Here is a 23,702-nt window from a genome sequence, read left to right as displayed (position 1 = left end):
AGCCTAGTGGAGTTCTCCGTTGAATTTTGTGGTTGCTAGAGCTGCATTTTGCTCAGAAAGAGTATTTTGCCTCTTGACTGAATTTTTACTTATCTGAACCAAAGTTATTTCAAAAGCTCACCTTCCTGGAGAGGGGATAAAATGGAAAAAGGGGAGCACACAGTTAAGTTTATCATCACTGGGTCACTAAGTAACAACTTCAGGGAACCTGAAGGGGAACCTCCTTCAGCCAATGACCCTAAAGAGGCTGGACAGGTTATAAGGTGTGACCTTTTGGGTACCCAGAGAAAACTGCCATCCTGCCCAAGGCTCTCTCTTTCTCTCTCCCTGGCTCCTGCATTACACACTTGAGGTTGGATTTCTCGATCCTGTTCCATGAGTTTTCCCCTTATAATAAAAAAATATAACTAGAATCTTTTGGGGTTAACTTGGTATTCTTTGCCTTGTGGCCTCACTGTTCCAGTAACAGGAACCCAAACCCAAGTTAGAGAGAGAGTAGAACTTCTCACAGTGATTTTTTCATCTGTTTCTTTCCGGGGCAAAGGCAGTCACAGGCTGAGCTAGCAGAGACATGGTCTGGCTTACTGTCATTCTGTTGTTTACCCAAGAGTTGGAACGTCACAATATTTCCTAGAGCTGTTTCTTTCGGAGCACTGGTGTAAGAAATGCCATGTTTCCCACACCAAACATGAGGACACATGGATTGTTTTGTAAGCAAAAGAACTGTCAAGTGTGCTTGTCTGTTTACACGAATGGTCAGATAAAGGGGAAAAGTTAGGAAAGAGTAGCTCTTTAGTTGACCCACATTTGTTGAAAAGAAAGGAAAAAAGCGCAGTGAGCGGGGTCACTCAGTCACTGCACTGCTGCTGTTTATCTGACAGCCGCTCTGTGTCAGGCACCAGGGACCAGAGGGGGGAAAAGTCAACTGGAGTGCCTGCCCTCCCTTCTTGCTGGTGAGAACATCGATCTCTGCTACTGCTGCTAATCTTTGCTGACACCAGACTCCTGTCTCTTCAGATTCTAACAAAGACTGAAGGCCACCAATCCCGCAGGAATCTTCCAGCACCAGATTGGGGAAAGCTATCAGACTCCCGACCTCTCCAGTGTACAGATGGCCACTATTGGACTATCCCGCCTCTATCATTTGTAAGTCAGTCTAGTAAACCCCTTTAATATATATATATATACATATATATATATATGTATATATATATATTAGTTCTATCAGTTCTGTTGCTCTAGAGAACCCCATATATACATTTGAGATGGAGTTCGGGTTAAGACAGTGCTAGAGTGAGGGAGAATGGATTGGGGACAGAGGCAAGGGAGACACAGCAGTAACCAGGACTTGGGGGCAGTTGGGGAGCTGAAATGCAGGAAGAAAATTACTCGAGAGACAGGATGCTATTTCCCATTCTGATACCTCTAGGGCAGAAGGTTCAATAGTAACTCTCCCTGTCTAGCTGATTCATTGTGCTAGACAGCCTAAAACCTAAAAGATCTAGCTTCCTGTTGATGCTTCGTATAGCCCCCCATTGCCTTAGGGATGGAGTAAACCTTATCAGTCTCTTCTAACTCACAGATTCTGGGCATCACATCATGATTAGATTACATAACTTCCGGTTTCTTGGGAGCAGCATCCCTCCACCCCATAATCCTCCTATTTCCCAACAGCTATAGACAACCTCTGTTTGGGAAATGAGAGGCCTTCTGGGAAGTGTCACCTCCCAGACAAGCACTTTAAAAACTTGGATTCCGTATGTGGTTTAAAATTTGGAAATAGATCCTTTCCAGTTAAGGCTCCTCATGAGACCCAGCCCTGGTGATATATTAACTGATACCTGCAAGAGACGCCACATCAGAGTACCAAGCAAGTCGTGGCTAGATCTCTGTCCCCTGAACACTGTGAGCTCCTCAGCAGGTGCTGATGTGAAATAAGTGGTATTTTCACATAGGTACATTATAATTTTTATCAACATTTTATCTGTCGTGGCTGGAAGATGTCAGACTGAATCTTGCTTTTTATTTGTGAGAAAGAATAGGAGAGTCAGCAATTGAACCTGTCACACAATAAATTTCCCTGTAGAGAAGGCACAGTTGAGCCGATAAGCTTATATGATTCCTTGGTATAGAAACAAAGGGTAAAGTGTATTGGGCCCTGAAAAGGGACCCTTGAGGTCAGGACCCACAGCACTAGTCCCAGGACCCTCAGTGTAAGAACTTAAGTGTTCTAGTAGCTCGGTGTCCTCCTGAAAAGCAGGGCAGCTATCTCCTCCATGGGCACCCTGGGATCATGAGAAGTGAGAACTGGAAAAAAGCTGGAGTCTAAAGGGATGCATGAAGATCAAGACTCCACCCTGTCCCAGTGAGCTCTGAAATCAACCTTCAAACTGCACTCCCGCATCCTCCGTGCCTCAGCTCCTCCATCCATAAGAAGGATGGACTAATAGTCACACATTTCCTCAGTCTGTGGTCACGTTTTAACAAGCTACTTCCTTCAAAGGGTCTAGCCCCGTGCCTGCTGAGTGTTAGGGACACTGCCAGTGGCCCCACGTGCTGTGGTCAGTCCTTTTGTCTTAGGACAGGGATTCATGGGCACTGTGCAGCTGTATTTCCTACCAGGTCCTACCCTGTGGGTCTTAAACTCCCAGCTTTGGCTTTCCAGTGAGAAGAGAGTTGATCATAGTGCCTGCCTCCCTGGGGTGGGATGCTGCTGGTGAACTGAGAATGGCATGCGCCAAGCTCTCTGAGCAGGACTGCCTCACTGAAATCACACAAGCAAAACTTCAATTCTCTTCTGTGACGTAAAGGCAATCAACTCTAGAAAATGTTGCCCGGTAGGTACAGAATCTTTAGTTTCTAAAAAGGAGCCCTGGGGTGGGATCAGATGTGCTGGCCTAAGACTGAGTAGATGTTTTTGAAGAGCCACTTGTGACAAAGGAGGCTGGAAATGATGGGAGACGGTCCAGACCAAAAGCATCCCAGCAACAGGGGAACATACTCTACTTATTGCACTCTGGATGGGAAAGAAACACCAACGCTTGGTCTTGGAGATGAATATTTTCTTTAAAATTTAGATTTTTTTTTTTATTTAATCTGTAGCCTTCTGAACAGCAAAGCTGCAGAGCTTCGAATGGGCTACAGTAGCGGTGTCGTGTGTTCTGACTGATAGTTGGCAGGAGAGCCAGGAGGCAGGCAGTGTGCTAAGCTTCATTCACAAGAGTGTGAAAGATTCTTCTCTCAACAGTAACATATCGACACCTACGCAAAACCTTGATGTGCCTTAAAAGTCTGTGTACCTCCCCATTCTTCTCCTAGTTCTTTCCTCAGAGTCCTTTCCCAAGGGTCCATGGGGAGCTCGAGGCTTGGAAAATCCATGATTCTCCCTCTCTCGGTATTCCTTTTACGCAGCCCTTATATCCCCATGGTGGCAAAGGAGGAAATGAATCTTTAGACTTCCTGCTGTAGGGCAACAAGATTAAAAAGAGTAGGGCTTGGTGACATGCACCTTTAATCCTGGCGCTCAGGAAGTAGAGGCAGGCAAATGTCTGTGTGTTTGAGGCCAGCCTGATCTACATAGTGAGTTCTATGACAGTTGGGGCTATGTGGAGAGACCATGATGAACCGACACTATATTCCTGGGTTACAGAGAGATGCCCCTAATTCTACACCCAAAGACTGGAACATAAGATCAAATATGGAAGGCAAGGAAAACACCCTTGAACTTTAATACCTCCATGTTGCATTTTGGGAACAACTCTGATGACCATCCATCAGAATCAGGAAGGGATGGGTAGCTCACAAAACCTAGAACGTGTGCCTTCTAAAGTCTGGAGGGTAACTTATGCCACTGAGTGACCAGCGGGACCTGTTCCTCCCAGTACAATCTCTACCAAATGCCTACTTTTCCTAACTCAATCCTTGCCACAGCCCAGGCAGGTGACCACACTTTCATTCCTTACTGGCAAAGAATCTAAGGTAAAAGATTTACTAGGTTCCTCGGGGTCACACAGTTCTAAAGAGGTCTCTTCTCTAAGTACAGATTTTGGCTCGTGATCCAGGCCACCTGTCATTTTCATAACTATGGTGGGAGAATTCCCAGCATCCTTGACTTGCTACATCTATCCAGCTGTGACCCCAGAGGAGGCAGGTGAGAGAAAGACAGGTCCTTATTTTATTGATATTCCTGGGAGACGCAGGTATCTTTGGGAAGGGTCATCTATGTCTGACTTCAGTAGTCTTAGCTTGCTGTGTCAACTATTTCTCATCCTAGATCTCCTCCCAGCCTCCTAGCAAACTGCGGTCATATTTGACCCCCTGTAACCAATGGCTTAGCCCCCAGCTATGCCAAGGAGAAAGTAAAATGAAAAGCTCATTCTAAAGGTGAGCAGAGTTGAGAAACAGGCAAGTGGATCATGGAATTTGTGAGTTCAAACAGACAGGGGGAGATGTGAGAGACATGAAGTTCCTGTCAATTAGTGGTGCTCAAGGAATGTGAACTCCCTGTGAAGAAATGGCAAAGGCTGTGGAATTAAGTTAATGAGCCATCAGATTTTGATGTCATTTGGGCAACTGTATCCCCCTCCCCAGATAAATGAGTGGAGAAATACATTTTTATGGAATCACAGAATCCATTACAAAAGTTACAAAGATATTCAGGTGTGTGTCTGCCGTCAACTTGCTCCATCATGCAAACCCGGCCCCCTTATCAAAACCAGTAAGCACTGAAAATTCTAGTGTGTGCTCCCAGAAGGTGCAGGCAAGAGGAATTCTGTTGACACCTCCGCTGGCTGGGAGGCAACTTCCGGAGTGCGTGTCTGCCTGGCTCCCCAGCTGTTCTCATTTTGCCTCTGCCAGAGGAAGATGGGAACAGCTGATGGCCTCACCCGAAGCTTAGGTTGGCCCCCTCATTAGCACATCCACCCCAGCAGCTGCCAAAGCAAAGACTGACCTGCCAGCAGGAGAGCAGCTGCCTGATTCTCGGATGAGGATCCTGAGGGCTGGAAGCCGAGCCCCGTGCCCCTGGAGTAGGTTCAGTTTCTTTTCAGCACATCCCTAGGATCCGTGCACGCTGCATACCGCGAGGTGAGGGCCTGTGTCTGGTTTGCACACCACCGTATCCCCTAGCTCCTAGCCCAACTCTTGGATCGCAGTATGCAGGAAGGAAATGTGTGGATGCACACAGGGCCTTCTGGCTCTGAAAACATGATGACTCCATAGAGAACTTGCCACTGCAACACATACAAGTGCTAAATGTGATGCCCACATTGGAGGACCCGTATAACCGAACTTAAAAAAAAGGGAAGGTAATTAGGGGGAAATTAAAGGAATTCCCAGCAAAGACATTCTGACACTCTGGCACCTTGGAAGCCAGGAGGAACAGTGGATACTTGGCCTAACTCCAGGGGCTTACTGACTTGAACACGTAGAATGAGAGCTAAGTCTCTTGAATAAAATCAGGGCCTGGGCTAGGGGTCTCTCACAGGGTACACATTTGCCTAGCATATGAGGCCCTGGTTCCCATGCCGGGCACCACAATCTCCCCCATTTAAAAAAAAAAAATCTGAACAGATCCTTTCAGGACCACCCTTCCCAAGTTATCAGGGCTATAAAAAAACACTGCAAGCTTCTCAGGGAACCTGCCATCTCTCGAGTCGCTTGTTTTCACCCCAAAATCTAATCACTATTAGATGTTAGGTCCAAAGCAGGCTCCAAAAATATCACCGCTCCTGACAATGTCCTGAGCGACAGTCTGGGCTCAGCTCGGGTTGCACTCTGTGCAGGTAACTAGATGGATTGCTCCCTAAAGTCAGCATTGCCTTGGAGATCTTCCAAAGGAGGCATCTGCTTGTCAGATCAGGGTTACCAACCTTATTCACACCCTGTAGCCAGCTACCTCCTGCCATGAGCGTCTAGTTTCTCATCAACACAAACAAGCCTCTGATAGCTCAAAGTTCCCCCATGCTAGCTCCCAGGCTGTTCTTGCCTGCACCCCGCCTCTCACCACTCCAATCCCCAAGCTGCTCGGCCTCACGGGCCCTCCCTTAAAACTGACAAGGTTTTCTCAGTTTGCATTGTCCCTTTTGCCCTGGAGAGACAGCAACGGCAGTTCAAGTCCCCCAAGTAAACCTTTTCTCTACCCACAGAGTGGTCTGGTTCTGTGGTTTCACTGTGCCCCTTGCTTACACGAGGGACTCAGAAATTCAAGTCTTTGCCGTGTTGGTGCTGAGTAAGATTACAATAAACGTGTGGTGAGAATGTTCTGAGCTGGAGAATGGTCCACAAGGATGGGCACAGACAAGTGGACTCCCAAGCACCTGTCAGCAGGAACAAATTACCCTCTATAGGAGCGTTCCTGAATTAATACCATGGCCCCAAGAGCAAAGAGCTCCCATGCAGGAGGCAGCTGGGAAAAGGGAAGCAGAAGGTTCTGGAAAAGATGATCCATTATAATAAAAAAAAATAAAATTTTTCACTTTAAGCTCTTAAGATAATGGAACAATCTACAAGGGATGACAATATAGTATACCCAAAGACAAGAACAAATAAAAGGCAACCACAATGAATGGTAACTAAAGATATCACTTTAAAACGTACCGGGCAAGTCTGAAGAACAAAATAAAGCTTTCACAAGTGAGCATTTAAAGACAAGCGGGAAATGTAAAGTGAGTCAATGGATAGCTTAAATGGCAACCTAGGCACAGCTGAAAGGAGAATTGGTAAGATGGAATTTAGTCTTGGAGACATTACCTGGAAAAGGAGGGGAGGAAAGATGAAAGCATAAGCAGAAGCTGTGAACAGGTCACTGACTAACGAGGCCCAATGGCAAGGAAGAGTCTCAAAGGAGGTCATAAAGGAAAGGGGCAATGGTTAATCATCTTCATCACTGACTAGATTCAAGAACTGCAGGAAACTCAGGTCTGGTGGTATATAGATCTTAATCCGATTACCTGGGCAGTTGAAGCAGGGGTGGTGGATGGTGGGTGGGGGCGCAGTCACAAGTTCAATACCTGACCAGGGCCGGGTTGAACACTTACTAAGACATGCGCTCAGAATTTACCATAAAACAAAGATGACTTGGGGTGGGGTTAAGCATTGCATTTGTGAGTATGTTGAAGGCCTTAGGTTCAATTCCCACTAGCACAGAAAGATAAAGGAGGGACAGAGGCAGAGGGAAAGAGGGGGTGGGGATGGTACTGACATAAGGCCAGACATGATAAATAAAGTTAATCCATTTCAGACATACACAGAAATATATTCATATTAAATGGCAATAAAACCTCAGAAATGGGTACACACACATATAAACACAGGGACAACAACCAAGAACCGCTTTGTCTAGAGAAAAAGACAGATTTGGGTACAACAGATTACTATTATCCAAAAGAGAGCTTAGCCTATTATCCAAAAGAGAGCTTAGCCATCTGGCGGAAGGCTGGGCTACACCAGGGGGTCTCTATCTGCTCAAGGGAAATGGCTGCCCTCCTAGAATTCTACACAAAGCCAAACCCATGAAAGAGCTAAAATAGGCATCTTTGTGGACAGCAAATCTAGTTTGATCATGAGAAACCTTCAGTGGAAGCCACCTTTAAACAAGGAGTGAGCTGAGCCCAGCAGCGGGGAGGTCTACAGGTAGGATGTGGATGGAAACTTGATTGTAGTAGATAAGCCGGACTACAGCTGGGCTGACAAGGCCAGATCAGAGACCTGTATGGTCCCATTGCATTGTTGTTACTTTAAATATTTATTTAATGTGTGTGTAACTGAATATGAATATATACTACATGCAAGTACCTTTGAAGGCCAGGAGAGGACACCAGATGCCCTAGAATTGGAGTCCTCAGTGGTTGTAAGCTGCCCGACCTATGTTCTGGGAATTGATCCTGGGTCTTCTGCCTGAACAGTATGTGCCCTTAAGGACTGCGACACCTCTACGGCTCCCCCACCCCCAACAATGTTTGATGAATGCATTGGTTACTCTTGTTGCTATGACAAACACCTGACAAAGGCAACTTAGGAGAGGGGTGGCTATTTTGCCTCCCAGTTTGAGGGCCCAGTTTGTCGTGCCAGAGAAGGCACGTCAGCTGGGACACCCTGAGGTTATGAGTGCATGCAGCCGATGCCACTCACATCTCAGGAAGCAGAGGGGCGAATCCTGGCACTCAGTTGGCTCTCTGCTTTTCTCCTTTCTATTCAACCATGGTCTCCAGCCTGCGGAATGGTACCATCCATTCGCTTCAGTGGGTCCTTTCTCCCCAGTTAACCCTCTCTGGAAACACCCTCTCTCATAGGTGGTTTGCCTAGAGCAGTGGTTCTCAACCTTCCTAATGCTACAACCCTTTAATATAGCTCCTCGTATTGTGGTGACCCCCAACCATAAAATTAATTTTGTTGCTACCCCATAACTGCCATTTTGCTACTGTTAGAAATCATAATGTAAATATCTGATATGCGGGAGGTCTGATATGTGACCCCTGGTGGCAACTCACAGGCTGAGAACCTCTGTCCTAAAAGATTCCAAATCCTATGTTAACAATGATGGTCAATTGCAACAAACAATACATTTCAAAAGTGCAGAATTGACCCACCAAACACCAATACTAATGAAAACTCAGAAGCATAGTGGGAAGCGTCAAGCCACGCTTAGCCCATGTGGCTGAGAGTAGGCAAAGCTTCTCTCCAGACTCCGTTAGTGAAGTGCAAATGTGAAAATCCAAACAGTACTTGTCCAAGTGTGTAAACAGAATGGAGCTTAGAGTCTCTAAATTCACAGATCCAGAAACTGTAAATAGCCTTTTAGCCAAACAGTGGGAGATGAGAAAGAAGAAAAAAAGACATATAAAAGGGCAAGAACTAGAGTTATTCTCACTGACACACACACACACACAGAGAGACAGAGAGAGAGAGAGAGAGAGAGAGAGAGAGAGAGAGAGAGAGAGAGAGAGAGAGAGAGAGAGAGAGAGAGAACGAACACAGCGCATGTGTGCTGCCAGTTTCTTAGCCGGCAGTGGTGGTGCTGAGGAGGAGTGTAACATGACAAATTGTGATAATTCTCAAAGGATTTCTACTGAATAAATACACATTCTATTAGTGTTTATAAACATGCAAGACCACTGAGTTCAAAATCAATACCCCAACAATAAGTTAAAAGAAGCGTCTCCATATGTAAAACAAGAACAGCCTGAGCTGGCCCCTGTAGAAGCCGAGTAACAGACATAAGGGCATTACTAGATATCTACTTCTTCTTTTTTTTTTTTTTTTTAGTTTTTCAAGACAGGGTTTCTCTGTGGCTTTGGAGCCTGTCCTGGAACTAGCTCTTGTAGACCAGGCTGGTCTCGAACTCACAGAGATTCGCCTGCCTCTGCCTCCCGAGTGCTGGGATTAAAGGCGTGCGCCACAACCGCCCGGCCTAGATATCTACTTCTGTGTAGTTTTTTCCCCCATACTAAAGATCTAGAAGTTAGAGAGATGGCTCAGAATGTAAGAGTGGTCCCAGAAGACGGAAGTTCAGTTTCCAGCACCTGCATCAGGCAGATCACAACTCCGTCTCCACAGATCCAATGGCCTCTTCTGCCCTCTGTGGGTACCCTGCACTCACGTGGCAGACACTTTCACAGATGCATAAACAAACAAATGAAAAAAAAAACCTTAAAAATAAATCTCTAAAGAAACCCAAACAAAAGTTAAAGATCTAAAACCACAACAGCTAAAGTGCTTGGGGCATCTAGACAGAGCTCTTGCAGAGCTATGCAAGGCACTCTGGGGAGAAAGATATCCAAAGTATTCTGAATATCATTATACAGAAAGAGTGACTAAAAATGCCTATGTCTATGACAGCAGCCTTGGGGTCATGAGAATGCTCGTTCTCTGCCAAATTAACTGAGCTCTCAGCATGGGACATTATGCAAACCCTCTAGGAAGATCCTCATAGTCCTACAAAACCCTGGAACTTCATAAACAATCAAGATGCTTTGAAAGGAAAGGAAGAATGGGAGAGATGAAGTCTTCTAAGATGGGCAGGGATACATCATCTCATGGCATCCTCGTAGACGACACTATGAGCAGTGACTAAAGAAGAAAGAGATTATTAAATTTGTCCGAATGGAAGAGGAAGCAGAAAGAACTGAACATAATGGACAATGAGGACTACTGAGAACTCAAGAACAATGGCAATGGGTTTTTGATCCTACTGCACGTACTGGCTTTGTGGGAGCCTAGGCAATTTGGATGCTCACCTTACTAAACCTGGATGGAGGAGGGTTGTCCTTGGACTTCCCACAGGGCAGGGAACCCGGATTACTCTTAGGGATGATGAGGGAGGGGAACTTGATGGGGGAGGGGGAGGGAAATGGGAGGTGGTGGCGGGGAGAAGGCAGAAATCTTTAATAAATAAATAAATAAATAAATAAAGAAAGAAAGAAAGAAAGAAAGAACGGAAGAGACGGAGGATGGGAGGAGGCAGGGGAAACGCTGCCCTCTGAACCCAGCACAGCTATTACACTCATTGGCTCACAGTAGCTGTGGTGACCTGTACAAGAACAAGTCAGGCAAAGTTCCGGAGCAGATGGGTAGAAGATCCCCAGGTCCCACCTCTGACTGAGGAGCTACTGGCACTTGGTAGTTTCTGGAAGATTGAGGGTCAATCTTTTTCAAGGATGTGGCCACTGGTAGGCTTCCCATGCTCCAGTGGATGGTCCCACACCCATGTAAAACTGGGCAGTACCAACTGGACTTAGTGGGTTAGCAAGAGAAAAAAGACATCAAGTTGGGAGGAGGATGTGCTGGAGGGGAGTTGGAGGAGAAAATGGGGGGTCTATGGTGGTATTTTATTGTATATGTGTATGACATTCTCAAGTACATAGAAAAAATTTTATTTTGTTTGAGGTTTGGGGTTCCAGTCATTTTTGTTCTCCCTGCCCTGAGGGGTTTCCTGTGATGTGGTATTTTCAGGGTGAACCCTAGCTAGCAGACCTCAATGTGGGATCTCTGTTCTTCTGAACATCTCCTCCTTAAATCCCTCTTTCAGGAACTTTGTTCAAGCAACAAGCCATATGGCCAACCTGAGCACTTAAGATCTCCCTGGAGACTGTGGAAGGAAGATCTCAGACCTCCTGTGTCGACCAGAATAGGAAGCAGACTCACTGTTACTGTGATTATGGCTTATTTAGATGTGCACAAAAATAGATGCTGATTTCATACAACAAATAGAAAATATATTTCAGTTATAAGTCAATAGCAAAAGTTAACATTTAGGAGAAATTAACTTTAAAAATCTCCTTTTGAGTTCAGAAAAGAAGGAAACATTCAGAAACCAAACTTAAAAAAAAAATCACTAAGAGGGCCAGCGTGATGGCTCAACAGGTAAACCTTGGCCCTGTAAGCCTGACAACTTGAGTTTGACCCTGACCCCACAGTGGAAAGAGAGAACTGGCTCCAGAAAATTGCCCTTTGACCTCCATATGTGTATCACAGCATACATGAACCTTCAACACATCACACACACATACATGAACAGAGTAATATCTGCTCGTCTAGAGAACCTGGTTAGGTTCCCAGCTCTGACAGGGTGGTTCACAACCATCTGTAGCTCCAGACCCAGGGTATCTAACGCTCTCTTCTGGTCTCTGGGCATGCAAATGGTGCACAGACATATGCAGGCAAGATGCGCATGCACGAGCGTGCGCGCACACACACACACACCCCTTTAACTTGGTAGAGAACAATTGAGAAAGATACCTGACATCGACCTCGGGCTATCACGTGCACATCCATGCATATGAGCACATGAGCATATGTGGTGATATTTCATTCGTATTTTAATCAATCAAGCTTGCCTGAAGATCAGAGAGTAAAACAGCCCCGCAGACCAGGCAGTGGTGACACACACCTTTAATCCCAGTACCCACACCACTTTGCCACAGAAACCAGGCAGCAGTGGTGCAGGCCTTTAATCCCAGCCCTAGAGAGAAATATAACATGGGAGGAGACAGCTCTCAGCCAGTCTCAGTCTGAGATTCCTAGAGGCAGGATCGCCAACTCAGATTGAGATAGAGGTAGAGTCAGTAGCTGGCTATTTTGTTTTTCTGACCTTCAGGTTGAACCCCAATATCTTTTAGGTTTTTATTAATTGTGCTATAAGCACAAGCGTGTGTACACACACACACACACACACACACACACATGCCACAGATAAATGATTGGTTTTCCCAGGTCCCATCAAAGACAGATTACTGTCATTATCAACATCAACCAGTCTTAAAAAGAAACTCCTTTTTAGCAGTGTCTACCATACTCAGAACCACTGGTGAAGTTCTTGAGGCCAAGTGATTGTCACTGTGGCATGGTGGCCCAATACTTAGCCATAGATAGACATCTATATCACCCCCCTCCAAGGCTCAGGGAACATTTGCAGAAGGCATCAGAAAAAATGTTAAGATTCCTGGTAGGCTGACCAGGGCATGTCCTACAACTCTACGTAGTTAGGTAACACAAATTGGACTTTCTGAGCTGAAGAGGAGGAGGAAGAGTGTTCAAAGTTGGGTAGGTAGGAGAGGATCTGGGAGAAAATGGGAGAGGGAGGTGACTATGATCAAAACATTATATGAAATTCTCAAAGAATTAATAATAATACTATTTCAAAAAGAGAAAGAAACCAAAGGATGCTAAGTGCTGGAGAAGGGGCAGAGTGTTGCACAGCAACATCCTCCCAATTGAAATGTTCCTGCTAAGAGGGACTGAACTCCTGAGACTCAAGAAGTAAACAAAAGGTCACAGGTCTGAGAAAGTAGAAACTAGAAGATTCTCAGGGGGCCCTCCCCAGCTTTGGAGCAGGAGTAGACAAGTAGGAGAGGTGCCTGTGGCCAAGAGAGATGGACCCCGGTAAGGAAATTTAGCTCTGAGAAGAGATTGGGGGACTGTTAAACTGCAGATCTGGAGCTATGGCTCTCCACTGGTGGGGTGAGTAGGCTTTTTTAGTGATGTGGCTGCTGTTCTGAGTTATCCTGCTCTTATAAGTGACCCATACTCCTGGTAGTAGCCACTCACTAATAGTTCCTTCCTGTTCCCCAAAATGAAGGAAGGAAGAAAGGGAGGGAAGAAGGGAGGAAGGAAGGAAAGAATGAAGGAAGAAAGGGAAGGAGGGAGGAAGAAAGGAAAGAATGAATGAAGGAAGGAAGGAAACAAGCAAGCAAGGAAACAAGCAAGGAAGCAAGCAAGCTACAACATAATATCTACAATATGACTCCAATTCTCGGTTCTATTATAAAAACACATAAAATGCTGGAACAGTGATTGTCTTTTGGGGGGTACAAGAATTGTGCATAATTTTTCGTTTTATTCTGTTTTCAGTCCATTTCTTAAATTTTCTGTAACCTTACTTGCTATGTAACATGAATGAAGAAAAATAAAGAATATGGAAAACTGAATAAGAGATAAATAACAATAAACTAGTCACAGAAAACGTCTAAACAAAACTAGTCTGAGACTATCTTATAGTCATGAAAATGTCAGTTCAAAGATGAAAATATATCACATCTAGCTTGTCAAAATGTAAAAGCTAGAAAATAGCAAATACGCCTAATTTTGTGTAATCAAAACTCTCCAAGCAGGCATTTTTTCCCTTTGTGAAGCCAATTTGAAAAGCAATTTAACAAAGTATATTAAAGTGGAAAATGAACGTACTGTACAACTCAGCAATTCATTCATAATAGGTCCCCTAGAGCTCAGGCTTCTACAGAAAGAAGACAGGAGGAGGATCCACCACTGTGATGTCAAACGCTGGAGAAAACAGGTATTTGTCAACAGAGGAGAACAGAGTGTACAGCCTGAATTTACAGTTCAATTAGAAAGAGTGAGCCAAGTCCAAATGCCAGCACGAATGAAGTTTGAAAATACACTGATTCTTAGAAACAAAACCAAACCCCAAAGACTGCGAATGTCATGTGTAGTAAGGAACCGTTAGTCTAACATTCAGATACAAAATCCACATCAGGGACTGGTTGGAGAAATGTATAATCAAGTCCCACCAACTACTCAGCAAGGAAGAAGTTTGACTGGGTGGGAAACGGGCGTGGGGCACACACACATCTTTAACATTTTAGACCTCTAAGGTTTTGATATTCTGAATCATGTATAATAAAATCCAGTGACTAAGAATACAGATGTGTTACTTACAATGGGTCCTCTGCTCCACGTTAAGTTCTTTCTCAATCATCTTTTTCTCACTATACTAAATTATATTGAAATTGACCGAAAAATTGTTTTCTTTTGAAATGTTTACTTGGTGCTATGGTTTGAATGTGAAACTCTCCCGCACCTATAGGCAGGGACGGAGTTCATGTGTTTGAAGACGTAGGCTCCAGCAGTCTGCAGAGGTGCAGAGCCTCTGAGATGGATCCTAACTGGCAAACACAGGGTTGGGGGACAAGCCTCATGGGTCAAAGGTCAACCTAGTTCTTTGCTCCTGATCCACTAAGATCTGATTTTCATATATATATATGAGACAGGGTTTCTCTGCATAGTCCTGGTTGTTGTGGAACTTACTCTGTAGACCAGGCTAGCTTCAGACTTAGAGATTTACTTGTCTCTGCCTTTCAAGTGATGGATTAGCGGCATGTGCCACCACCACTTCGCTTATGGTCTGGTGTTTCTATACCCCAAGTCCCTTGGAGCCATGAGCTGAACGAGCCCCTCCCTTTCAAGTTGCTCTGTCAAGCATTTTGTCACAATGTCAAGGAACAGAACCAGCAATGTTTATCTCAGAGGTAGGCCTGCTCCATGACCCTTTAAACCACAGACTGGCTGGAGAGATGGTTCAGTGGTTCAAAGCAGAGGACCGGAGTTCATTTCCCAGCACACATTGGGCAGCTCACATGGCCTGTAACTACAGCTCCATGGGATCTGACACCCTTTTCTGGCCTCCAAAAGCATCTGCATTCCTCTGTATGTCCCCTGCACACTCTACATGAAGATGCAGATTCAAGTTCTAAGGCATTTACTTATAAAAGAATATATCATGAGACAATTCAAAATCCCAAATGCAAGCTCCAATATTATTACCTGGATATGGAGGATTCAAAACAAACCAAACAAGTAAAAGCAGGTTCTCAGATCACATCCAAGCTCAAGTGAGCTTAGACAGTTGCTCCCCACCCCCGCCAGACACACATACACACACTGAGAGAGAGAGAGAGAGAGAGAGAGAGAGAGAGAGAGAGAGAGAGAGAGAGAGAGAGAGAGAGAGAATGAGAATGAATCTGTTTAAATCCTCTCTGGCCTTGACCGCCAAATGACATAAGAATGTTTTGGGTTTGAATGCTGAATGGTGCTTAGCATCCTCTGCTCAGGGACACCAGCCTCTGTAGAGGGCCATGGAGGTCAAAGCATCGGCAGGAAGCAAGCCGAAGGTCCGGGTACCCAAGGAGGCTGCCCAATTTTTAAAACAGTTGCCAGGAAGCTGGGCTCTTAATGTATAACCTTGGGATGACATAAAAGCTTAAAGGATAAAAAATATCAATATGAGGCTGAATTATTTAGCTTCTCCTCCTCATCTGTCAGTTGAAGGCAAGGTATATTGGGCACTAAATAAAGTCCAAGGAAACAGGATGAAAAATGACTTGCAGGAAGTAGGGAGGTTGAAACAGCGGTCTGTCCAAAAGCACAGGGCTCGAGCACACATTTGAATTGGAAAGCAGCATCTCAGATCTGCATTACCAATTCTGTTGAAAATCAGATGGATTTCCAATCTCCCTGCCATGAGCATTGTATTATGCCAAAGATAGAGTACACAGATTACAGGATGTTTACCATGGCTGGGGTATGGCCTACTTTTCCCCATGAGATAGCATAGAGATGGGCTTGCATCTGTGGCCTTTGGACGCCATCTGAAGCCCCGGTGTCCACTGCTATGGGAAGAGGGCAGGAACAGGATAAGCTGCAGGATTCTCTCCCTAGTGCTGCATGAGATTTTGGCATGGTGCTTGGCTCCAGTGCCCTCCGTGGTTTTAGGTATCTCCATACTGCTATAAAAACTCTGGGTTTTGTAGTACTCATTGAACATATAGAATGAAACAGCTATGCGGAATGCAAACCTTCTACCAAGACTGTGTTCACCTCACTTCTCAGCCCTGATACCCAGAGCTGTTTAGCCCTGCTGTATGCGGAGCAGGCTGAGGGTTGCGGGGCCGTGTGTGGAGCAGGCTGAGGGTTGTGGGGGCATGTGCGTTGTAGGTTGAGGGTTGCGGGGCCATGTGCAGTGCAGGCTGAGGGTTGTGGGGCTGTGTGTGGAGCAGGCTGAGGGTTGTGGGGCCATGTGGAGTGCAGGTTGAGAGGGCTGTGCAGCCATGTGTGGTGCAGGCTGAGGGTTACAGGGCCATGTGCAGTGCAGGCTGAGGGTTGCGGGACCATGTGCAGTGCAGGCTGAGGGTTGCGGGGCTGTATATGGAGCAGGCTGAGGGTTGTGGGGCTAGCCATGTGCCTCCAAACTCACTCAGAAACACTTCTCAAACCTATCTGTGGAAATAAGCGACATGGTGGGAACAGCACTGCTTTAAAAGATTCCTAGAATACACTCTGATACAAAAAAAAAATTTTTTTTTTTTTTTTTTTTTTTTTTTTTGCAACTGTTATGAGCTCATTACAGCACCATCTAGGGCAGGAAGAAATCTACTTAACTTCTTTAAATGATGGCGCTTCCGCCCTTGAAAATATTTTTGCGTGCAATTTCCACAGCTGCGGCATTTGTCTAATTAGGTATACGTTGACTTTGAGTTTTCGTAGGCTTTTTTTTTTTTTTTAAAGAAAGTTTTAAAACATGTTAAAATGGATTTAATGTTTGTTTCCACAAGGAAGGGAGAGAAGGAACCAAGCGGTGGTGGAAGGGAATGGCAACTGTGGTAGCAGAGGCATGGCTGGCTCCTAGCGGGCAAGGCAGAGGCCCAGTGCTGCCCCATGTCTCTCTGGAAACCACCGTAAAGCTATGGTTATCCTAGCAACAACAATAACCATAAGAACTGGAGACTATCGAAAGTAAGAGGAGGCACCATGCTTTGGGAGATGAGTGACTCTGGGCAGAACTTAGGGATAAGATACACTGGCCGGGTCCTGTCCTGGGCGGTTTGATTTTTTTTTTTTTTTTTTTTTTTTTTTTTTTTTTTTGGTTTTTCGAGACAAGGTTTCTCTGTGGTTTTGGAGCCTGTCCTGGAACTAGCTCTTGTAGACCAGGCTGGTCTCGAACTCACAGAGATCCGCCTGCCTCTGCCTCCCGAGTGCTGGGATTAAAGGCGTGCACCACCACCGCCGGCCCTGGGCGGTTTGAATGAAAAAGTATTGGCCCCCAGTTTGTGGAACTGTTCTGTAGGCTTGGGAGGTGTGGCCTTGATGGTGGGTGTATGTTCCTGGGGATGGGATTTGAGAGTTTAAAGACTCCCACCATTTCTAGTTTGTTGTCTTGGCTTCATTTTTGCCATTCAAGATGTGAGCCCCCAGCTTCCTGGTCGTGCCACCATGCTTTGTGCCTTTGCTCTGCCATCATAGACTAACCCTGTGGGACTATAAGCCCCAATAGATTATTTTTTCCATAAATTTTTTTGGTCATGGTGTTTTACCATAACAATAGAAAAGTAACTATTGCACGTCACTAGCGCCTTTCCAGAGGGAAAAGAAGAGGGGAAGGAGGTAAGGGAGGTGGAGAGGAAGTGAGCCTGACCTCCCTGGAGAATAAGAAAGCGATATAAGGCAAGAAGGACATACAAAGCCCTGGAAGGGGCCCTGTGCACCTCTCAGGGCAAGCATGGGCCTGGAAAATAAGAATTCGAAACTTCAAGTTTTTTGCAAAGCTGGAATGGTGGCTGCCTGCCTCCCCAATCCCAGGACACAAGAACGTATGCAGGAGACACAGCAGCACAGAATTTCTGGGCTCACAAGTGCTCCCATCCCCACCGCAGCCTGATCCTGGAGAGGAAGGGTCACGAGGGACTGAAATAAAAACAGAAACATTAAGTAGCAACAAAAGTGTTATGAGAACATGATATCTATCCTCTTAACCCTGTTCTGTTGTACTACAAGGCCTTGTAGAGCCAGGCTAAAACCTCCAGCACAAGATAGGGGGATTAGTTTGTTTGTTTGTTTGTTTGTTTGTTTGTTTGTTTAAAACAAAAAACTGATCGGCCCGAAGAAAAACAACACTTATGCCAGCACAAACACTGTATGGAGGTCTCCCAATAAAATGTAGCCTCCTTCCCTCATCAATAAATCCATCTGTGGAAGCACATAGAACATCCAATCAGCTCAGAATCCCATTATTAAATGGCAGCAGTGAGCTGAAAGTCAGATGTTTGAAGAAAGAGATTCTTCCAGAGGCGGAAAAGAAGCATCTCAAAATTCACAGTGACCCTGAGGTGAACAAAGAGTGCCTACCATCCAATAATGTATTCGGAGAGCTAACAGAAACCATGTACGCATGACAAGAAGACATGGCCATTATCATAAAACGAAGGCAATTTAAGTAGTAGAAAGAACTCTTGGAAATGAGATGCTAGTAAACATCTTTCAACAAAATGGGGGTAATTACAGGACCCCCCCCCCATAGAATAAAGTGTAGAATGGAAGATGACAAGGAAGAAGACAAAACACTGAAGAAATAATGCGAGAAAGCAAAGTAGAACTTCATAACCTGACATCCCAATCTGACAGTCACACTGAGCTCCCAGCATGACTGTCAGAAAGAACACCGCTAAAGCACGCCACACAAAATGTGAAAAGGTAGAAGAGAAGATAGCAAAAAGAAATACAGTTAAAAGATGAACAATGAGTATGTTTAGAAATTTCTCATGTTCTCAAGTGGTAGTGGGTATAGAGACAAAAAAGAAATGCCTTATTGAATACCAAGGACATGTGACCTCTATCAAACTAGTAATCGAGGATGGAATGGAAAACACAAAGATAGCGGAATGTTGACATTACCTTGCATGTACATATAGATGTATGCATATGCACATATACATAGTATATACTGTATCGTATTTATACACACTAATGAATAAGTATGTGTGCATGTATGTGTGCGAGAGAGAGACAGAGAGAAAAAGAGAGAGAGAGAGAGAGAGAGAGAGAGAGAGAGAGAGAGAGAGAGAATCTTTATGGAGAAGAGATGTGCTCGGCTTCTTTAGATTATTTAGCCTCATTGCTTTTTTAAAAAATAAAATTTTCCACAAGGAAGGTCTAGAAGCCGAATATCTGTGGAAGGAAGAAAATATTTGTATGTCAAATGTGGCAATAATTTTATACATGCAAACATATACTCATGTGTGTGTTGTGAAGGGTACAGCAGACACAGCTTTTTAGTAGAACTCTGGCTTTTTACACGTGCCTGTGTGCCCAGCTGCGCATATTGTCTCTTCCAGAGTCCTGTGCACACAACAACATCCTGGATCATAAACTGCCAATGAGAGCTGTGAATCTGCTAAAAGGAGAATATTATTTTCCTGAAAGAGAAGGGTAATTGTACGTCTGTACCTTTCACCTCTTTTGCCCAATTGCTGCTTAGAATGCAGATATAAGAATAAGAGATGCAGCAGCCAGCACGAGACCAAAAGGAAGTAAATGTAAATGCAGAAATCAGCATCTAAGAATGGCAGATACAAAGAATTCGTAGTACCCCTGATTATAGCACTGGCCTGTAAAACCCGTGAAACCACTCTTACACTGTTCATTTCATAGTGGCTTTTCATACAAGAAAAAAAAACTGCTGCAAGAATAGTTTCTGTTATTTGCAACTAAAAGCAGCCTTCATACATTCACAAGTTATCAAGGAACTATCTTGGGCTAGAGAGATGGCTCAGCAGTTAAGAGCACTGGCTGCTCTCCCAGTAGACTCAGGTTCTATTCCCAGCACCAACACCACAGCTTACAAAGGGCTGTTGAAGACAGTTCCAAGGCACCTGGTGCCCTCTTCTTGCCTCTACAGAACACGATACAAAGCAGGCACACAGTGTAAACATACATGCAAGCAAAATATCCATACACATAAAGTATTTTTTTAAATGTGTACCATCCAAATACTCTTTCTCAGAAATTTCTAGAACATGTACATCACATTTTTTTTTAAAGGAAGGAAGAAAAAGCTATGAGCTCAGAAAAGAAATGAGGCAATATGGAAGGGATATGAGAGAACTTCCCAGGCTCTTGGGTAAGGATAGCCCTGGGGCAGTTGTTGAATCATGTCTCTAAAGGATAACCAGTTCGTGGGACTGGGGAGATAGTTCAATTGGGAAATTGCTTGTTGTGCAACCATGAGGACCTGAGTTCAGTTCCCAAAATCCACACAAAAAGTTCAGCTTGATGGTGTGTGCTTATAATTCCATGGCTAAGAGCAGCTTTGGGAAGCCAGGCAGTGGTGGCACATGCCTTTAATCCCAGCACTCGGGAGGCAGAGGCAGGCGGATCTCTGGGATTTTGAGGCTAGCCTGGTCTACAAGAGCTAGTTCTGGGACAGGCACCAAAGCTACAGAGAAACCCTGTCTCGAAAAACAAACAAAAAAACAAACAAAAAAAGAGCAGCTTTGAGTAGATCCTCAGGTCTTACTGGTCAACCAGTCCCCCTACTTGATGCATTCCAGCCAGTGAGACACACTGTGAGTGGTACTTGAGGATTGACACTGTAGACTGTCTTCTGTCCCTACATGTACCCCCCTGCCACAACTCTCATACATATAGATGAACCCAAAAGAAACATGAGGATTCAAGGAAAGATATCACCCAGGAAAGGAAATTCACATGATTTGATTCAGGATGGACTGTTGTAATGAGTCTTTCTCAGTCCCACCAATACTGACACAGAAACTTCTTAGTAATTATGAAAGCTCGGCCTATAGCTTAGGCTTGTTCCTAACTAACTCTTATAACTTAAAGTAACCCATTTATTTTAATCTATATTCTATCATGCGCCCTTGCCACTCTTCCATCATGCACCTTCTGTTTCTCCTCTTTGTCTCCTGGCATCTCCCTCCTTGCCTCTATTCCTCCTCTCCTTTTCTCTCTGCCCGGAAGTCCCACCTAACTTCTTCCTGCCTAGTTATTGGCTATTCAGCTCTTTATTAGACAAATCAGAGGCACTTGGGCAAAAAAACACATCTTCACAGTGTTCAAAAAAAGGTTATTCCACAACGGGCTGTATTCACATTGGTGACAGTGAGGACACCCCACGTGAGGACAAGAGGAACAGCAAGCCTACAACTCCATGGCTGCTGTGATGCAAGTAAGCTACAGAGGGGCAGGATGATGACGGCAGCTGGAAGGGAAGGTGTAAGAAATAGAAGGAGCAGAGGAGAGGGAAGTTCACCCTTGTAGTTGGTGGCTTATGTTGTGAAAGGGGGGCTCAGGGGCGATGTCAGCATGAGGCATCGGGAGAAGGCAGCAGATATCACTGCAGCGGGAAAGATTCCTATGAGAAGAGGACTTGGGATCCAGGACTCTGTTTTGGAATTGTTTGGGCTGAGCTGTGCTGGAGCTCATGGTAATGAACGAGGTTACAGTCAGATTCAGGATATGCTCAGCTCTCAACAAGCATGTCTTCTGCCAACATGAATAAATGCTTCCTGTGCTTGCATCTTAAACATCTTCCGTGACACAGTTTGGGGCATGGGTTGAGATTTGATCCCGAGACTCCAAGTGTAAACATGCCACGAACTTGGAATATTAAACCACAATACTTAAAGTCACTAAAGTGTGTTGGCCTGAAAAACCTTGCTGAAGCTGTCTCTATCTGTCTACCAAAGCTGCAGCCATGAAGTAATAACATCCCCCTCACCCCCCCAATAATTCCGCACTATTAGTTTTATTTAATAAACATTTGCCTCTAAAAAATATCAGCTGTGCTCGGACTTCTGTTTATGTGTGTGAAGCATGTGCCAAGTTCAGGCCCACCTCAGGCATACTTTGAAACTTAGTTTACATGTTTCTAAAGTACAGTTGCTGTAAAACCTTCAAAGGAATCAGTTTGTACAAAACTCTCTCAAAAACACCTTTGACTTCGGTTTTCATCTGCAGGTCCCAGAGTTCTCTAGTCTTCGGTGTTGTTGGCTTCTCACTGATACTACCTTGATTGTGCAATTGTTTAATTTAATCACCAATTTGCCATGTTGGTCTCTGTAACTGTATATTTACATTATTTATATTTGTGGGAGCTGGGATTTGGTGAAATTATGGCAGACACGCTGGGGTGGAGGGTAACAGTGACAACTGAGAAATAAAACGTTTCGTGTTGGAAACAGTGAACGACGGAGGGCTAGCAGCTGAAAACCAAATGCCTGTTACATAGAATCACAGAAACCTGAGTCTGAGGCCAACGCGAATTATTCATTGGTGAACAGCGCCCCTAGCGGCAGAAGGGAGCCAGCAGCGCTGGTGACCAGGGAAGCTCCCGAATTTTAAAAAGGCACCTGCTGTGAGTTCTCATTATGCAAACAGGCTCCACAGGTGCCCGGGCTTTAAGAAGCTTCAACTCAGGAAAATACAAGTCTGTAAAAACGCTTTTAATGTTGCACTTTCGTTTAACTCCGAAGTGGGTTCTCGCTCTACCGCTCTACACGAGATCTTGATGTAAGCGATTATTTATCACCAAGGATGAGTAAGAGGGACGGAAGAGTTCTGCTAAAGTTTGATCGCTACTGACAATTAGGGTGTGAAGCGGGAGATCCGTTAGGGATGACTTGGGAGAGGAAGTCAGTTAAAACAGAAAAAGTAAAGACCGCTGCAGGTACACACCTGTGTGTGCTTGTTTGCGGGGCGGGATGGGGATCATCTGCGTGGCCCCGTGCGTCCCTCAGCTGTGTCAAGGCGGTGGTGGAAAGGAAACCTCGTGGGGGGTTGACTCTAACTCTGGGTGGGGGAACTCGCTAACCCACAGGATCAGTAAAACTACCCTACGCCCACCCTCTCAGGCGACACGTGTAACTGTCAAGACACTGAAAGAGCCTTAGGAACAAATGTCACTCCAAGACGGAAGGCTGTGCCATTTCATCCAGACACTAGCTGTTCGAAGACCCTAAGTCAAGTGTCTTCTCCGCACACACATCCCCAATCCCCGGAGAGAGCACCTGGCAGGGGACGGGTGTCGAGGCGCTGAGAACGCGAGCCGGGGGTTTCGCAGATGCTCCCCGGTGCGTCTCCTCTCCCCGCGGCGGTGGCACGCGGAGACCCCAGACGGGGTCCAGGTGGCGGGAAGAGGACGCGCGGGCAGCCGCTTGCAAGGGTGACTTACCTCGGGCCGCATGGGGCGCCAGCAGGGCCCCGGCCAGGGCTAGCAGGAGGGCGCGGGCGGGGGGCGCGCGCCTCGGCGGGCGCTCTGCCATTGTCGCCGGCCTGGCGTGCAGCTGTTTCGGGGGCCCAGCAGCCAGCGCTGCAGCATCCCACGCGGGCGCAGAGCCGGGGGAAGTCCTACTGCCCTGAGTCTGCCGCGACCCCCTCACGCAGCGCCCCGGCCGCGGAGCTGAGAGTCTAGCCTTTCATTTTTCAAAAAAAACTTTCTCCCCTCCCCGTGTGTGTGCGTGCGCGCGCGCGCTACTCTGGCACGAGCCGCCCTTGACCGTTGCAATAAATGAGCAGCCTGTCCGAGTTGGCGCCGGGGACCAGCGATCTGAGGGCGGGCCTGTGCAATGGATCCGCGGCCAGCAGTCGCCGTTCTCATTACCACGGAACAAATTAGC

The 23,702-nt window shown here is 45.6% G+C and overlaps 1 protein-coding gene across 1 annotated transcript in view; it reads right to left on the bottom strand.

The window, feature by feature from the left end:
- The window catches only part of Adam12 (ADAM metallopeptidase domain 12), a 312,140-nt gene extending 288,656 nt beyond the window's left edge, over positions 1-23,484 (bottom strand). Inside the window, exon 1 of the mRNA XM_057779001.1 lies at positions 23,258-23,484. Coding sequence (XP_057634984.1) covers positions 23,258-23,348 — 91 coding nt within the window. The 5' untranslated portion in view covers positions 23,349-23,484. The remainder of the gene's footprint in view (positions 1-23,257) is intronic.
- Positions 23,485-23,702: the final 218 nt, after the last annotated feature.

Source organism: Chionomys nivalis, chromosome 8 (assembly GCF_950005125.1).
Source record: "Chionomys nivalis chromosome 8, mChiNiv1.1, whole genome shotgun sequence".
Taxonomy (NCBI): Eukaryota; Metazoa; Chordata; class Mammalia; order Rodentia; family Cricetidae; genus Chionomys; species Chionomys nivalis.
This window is presented reverse-complemented; position numbering and strand designations above follow the sequence as displayed.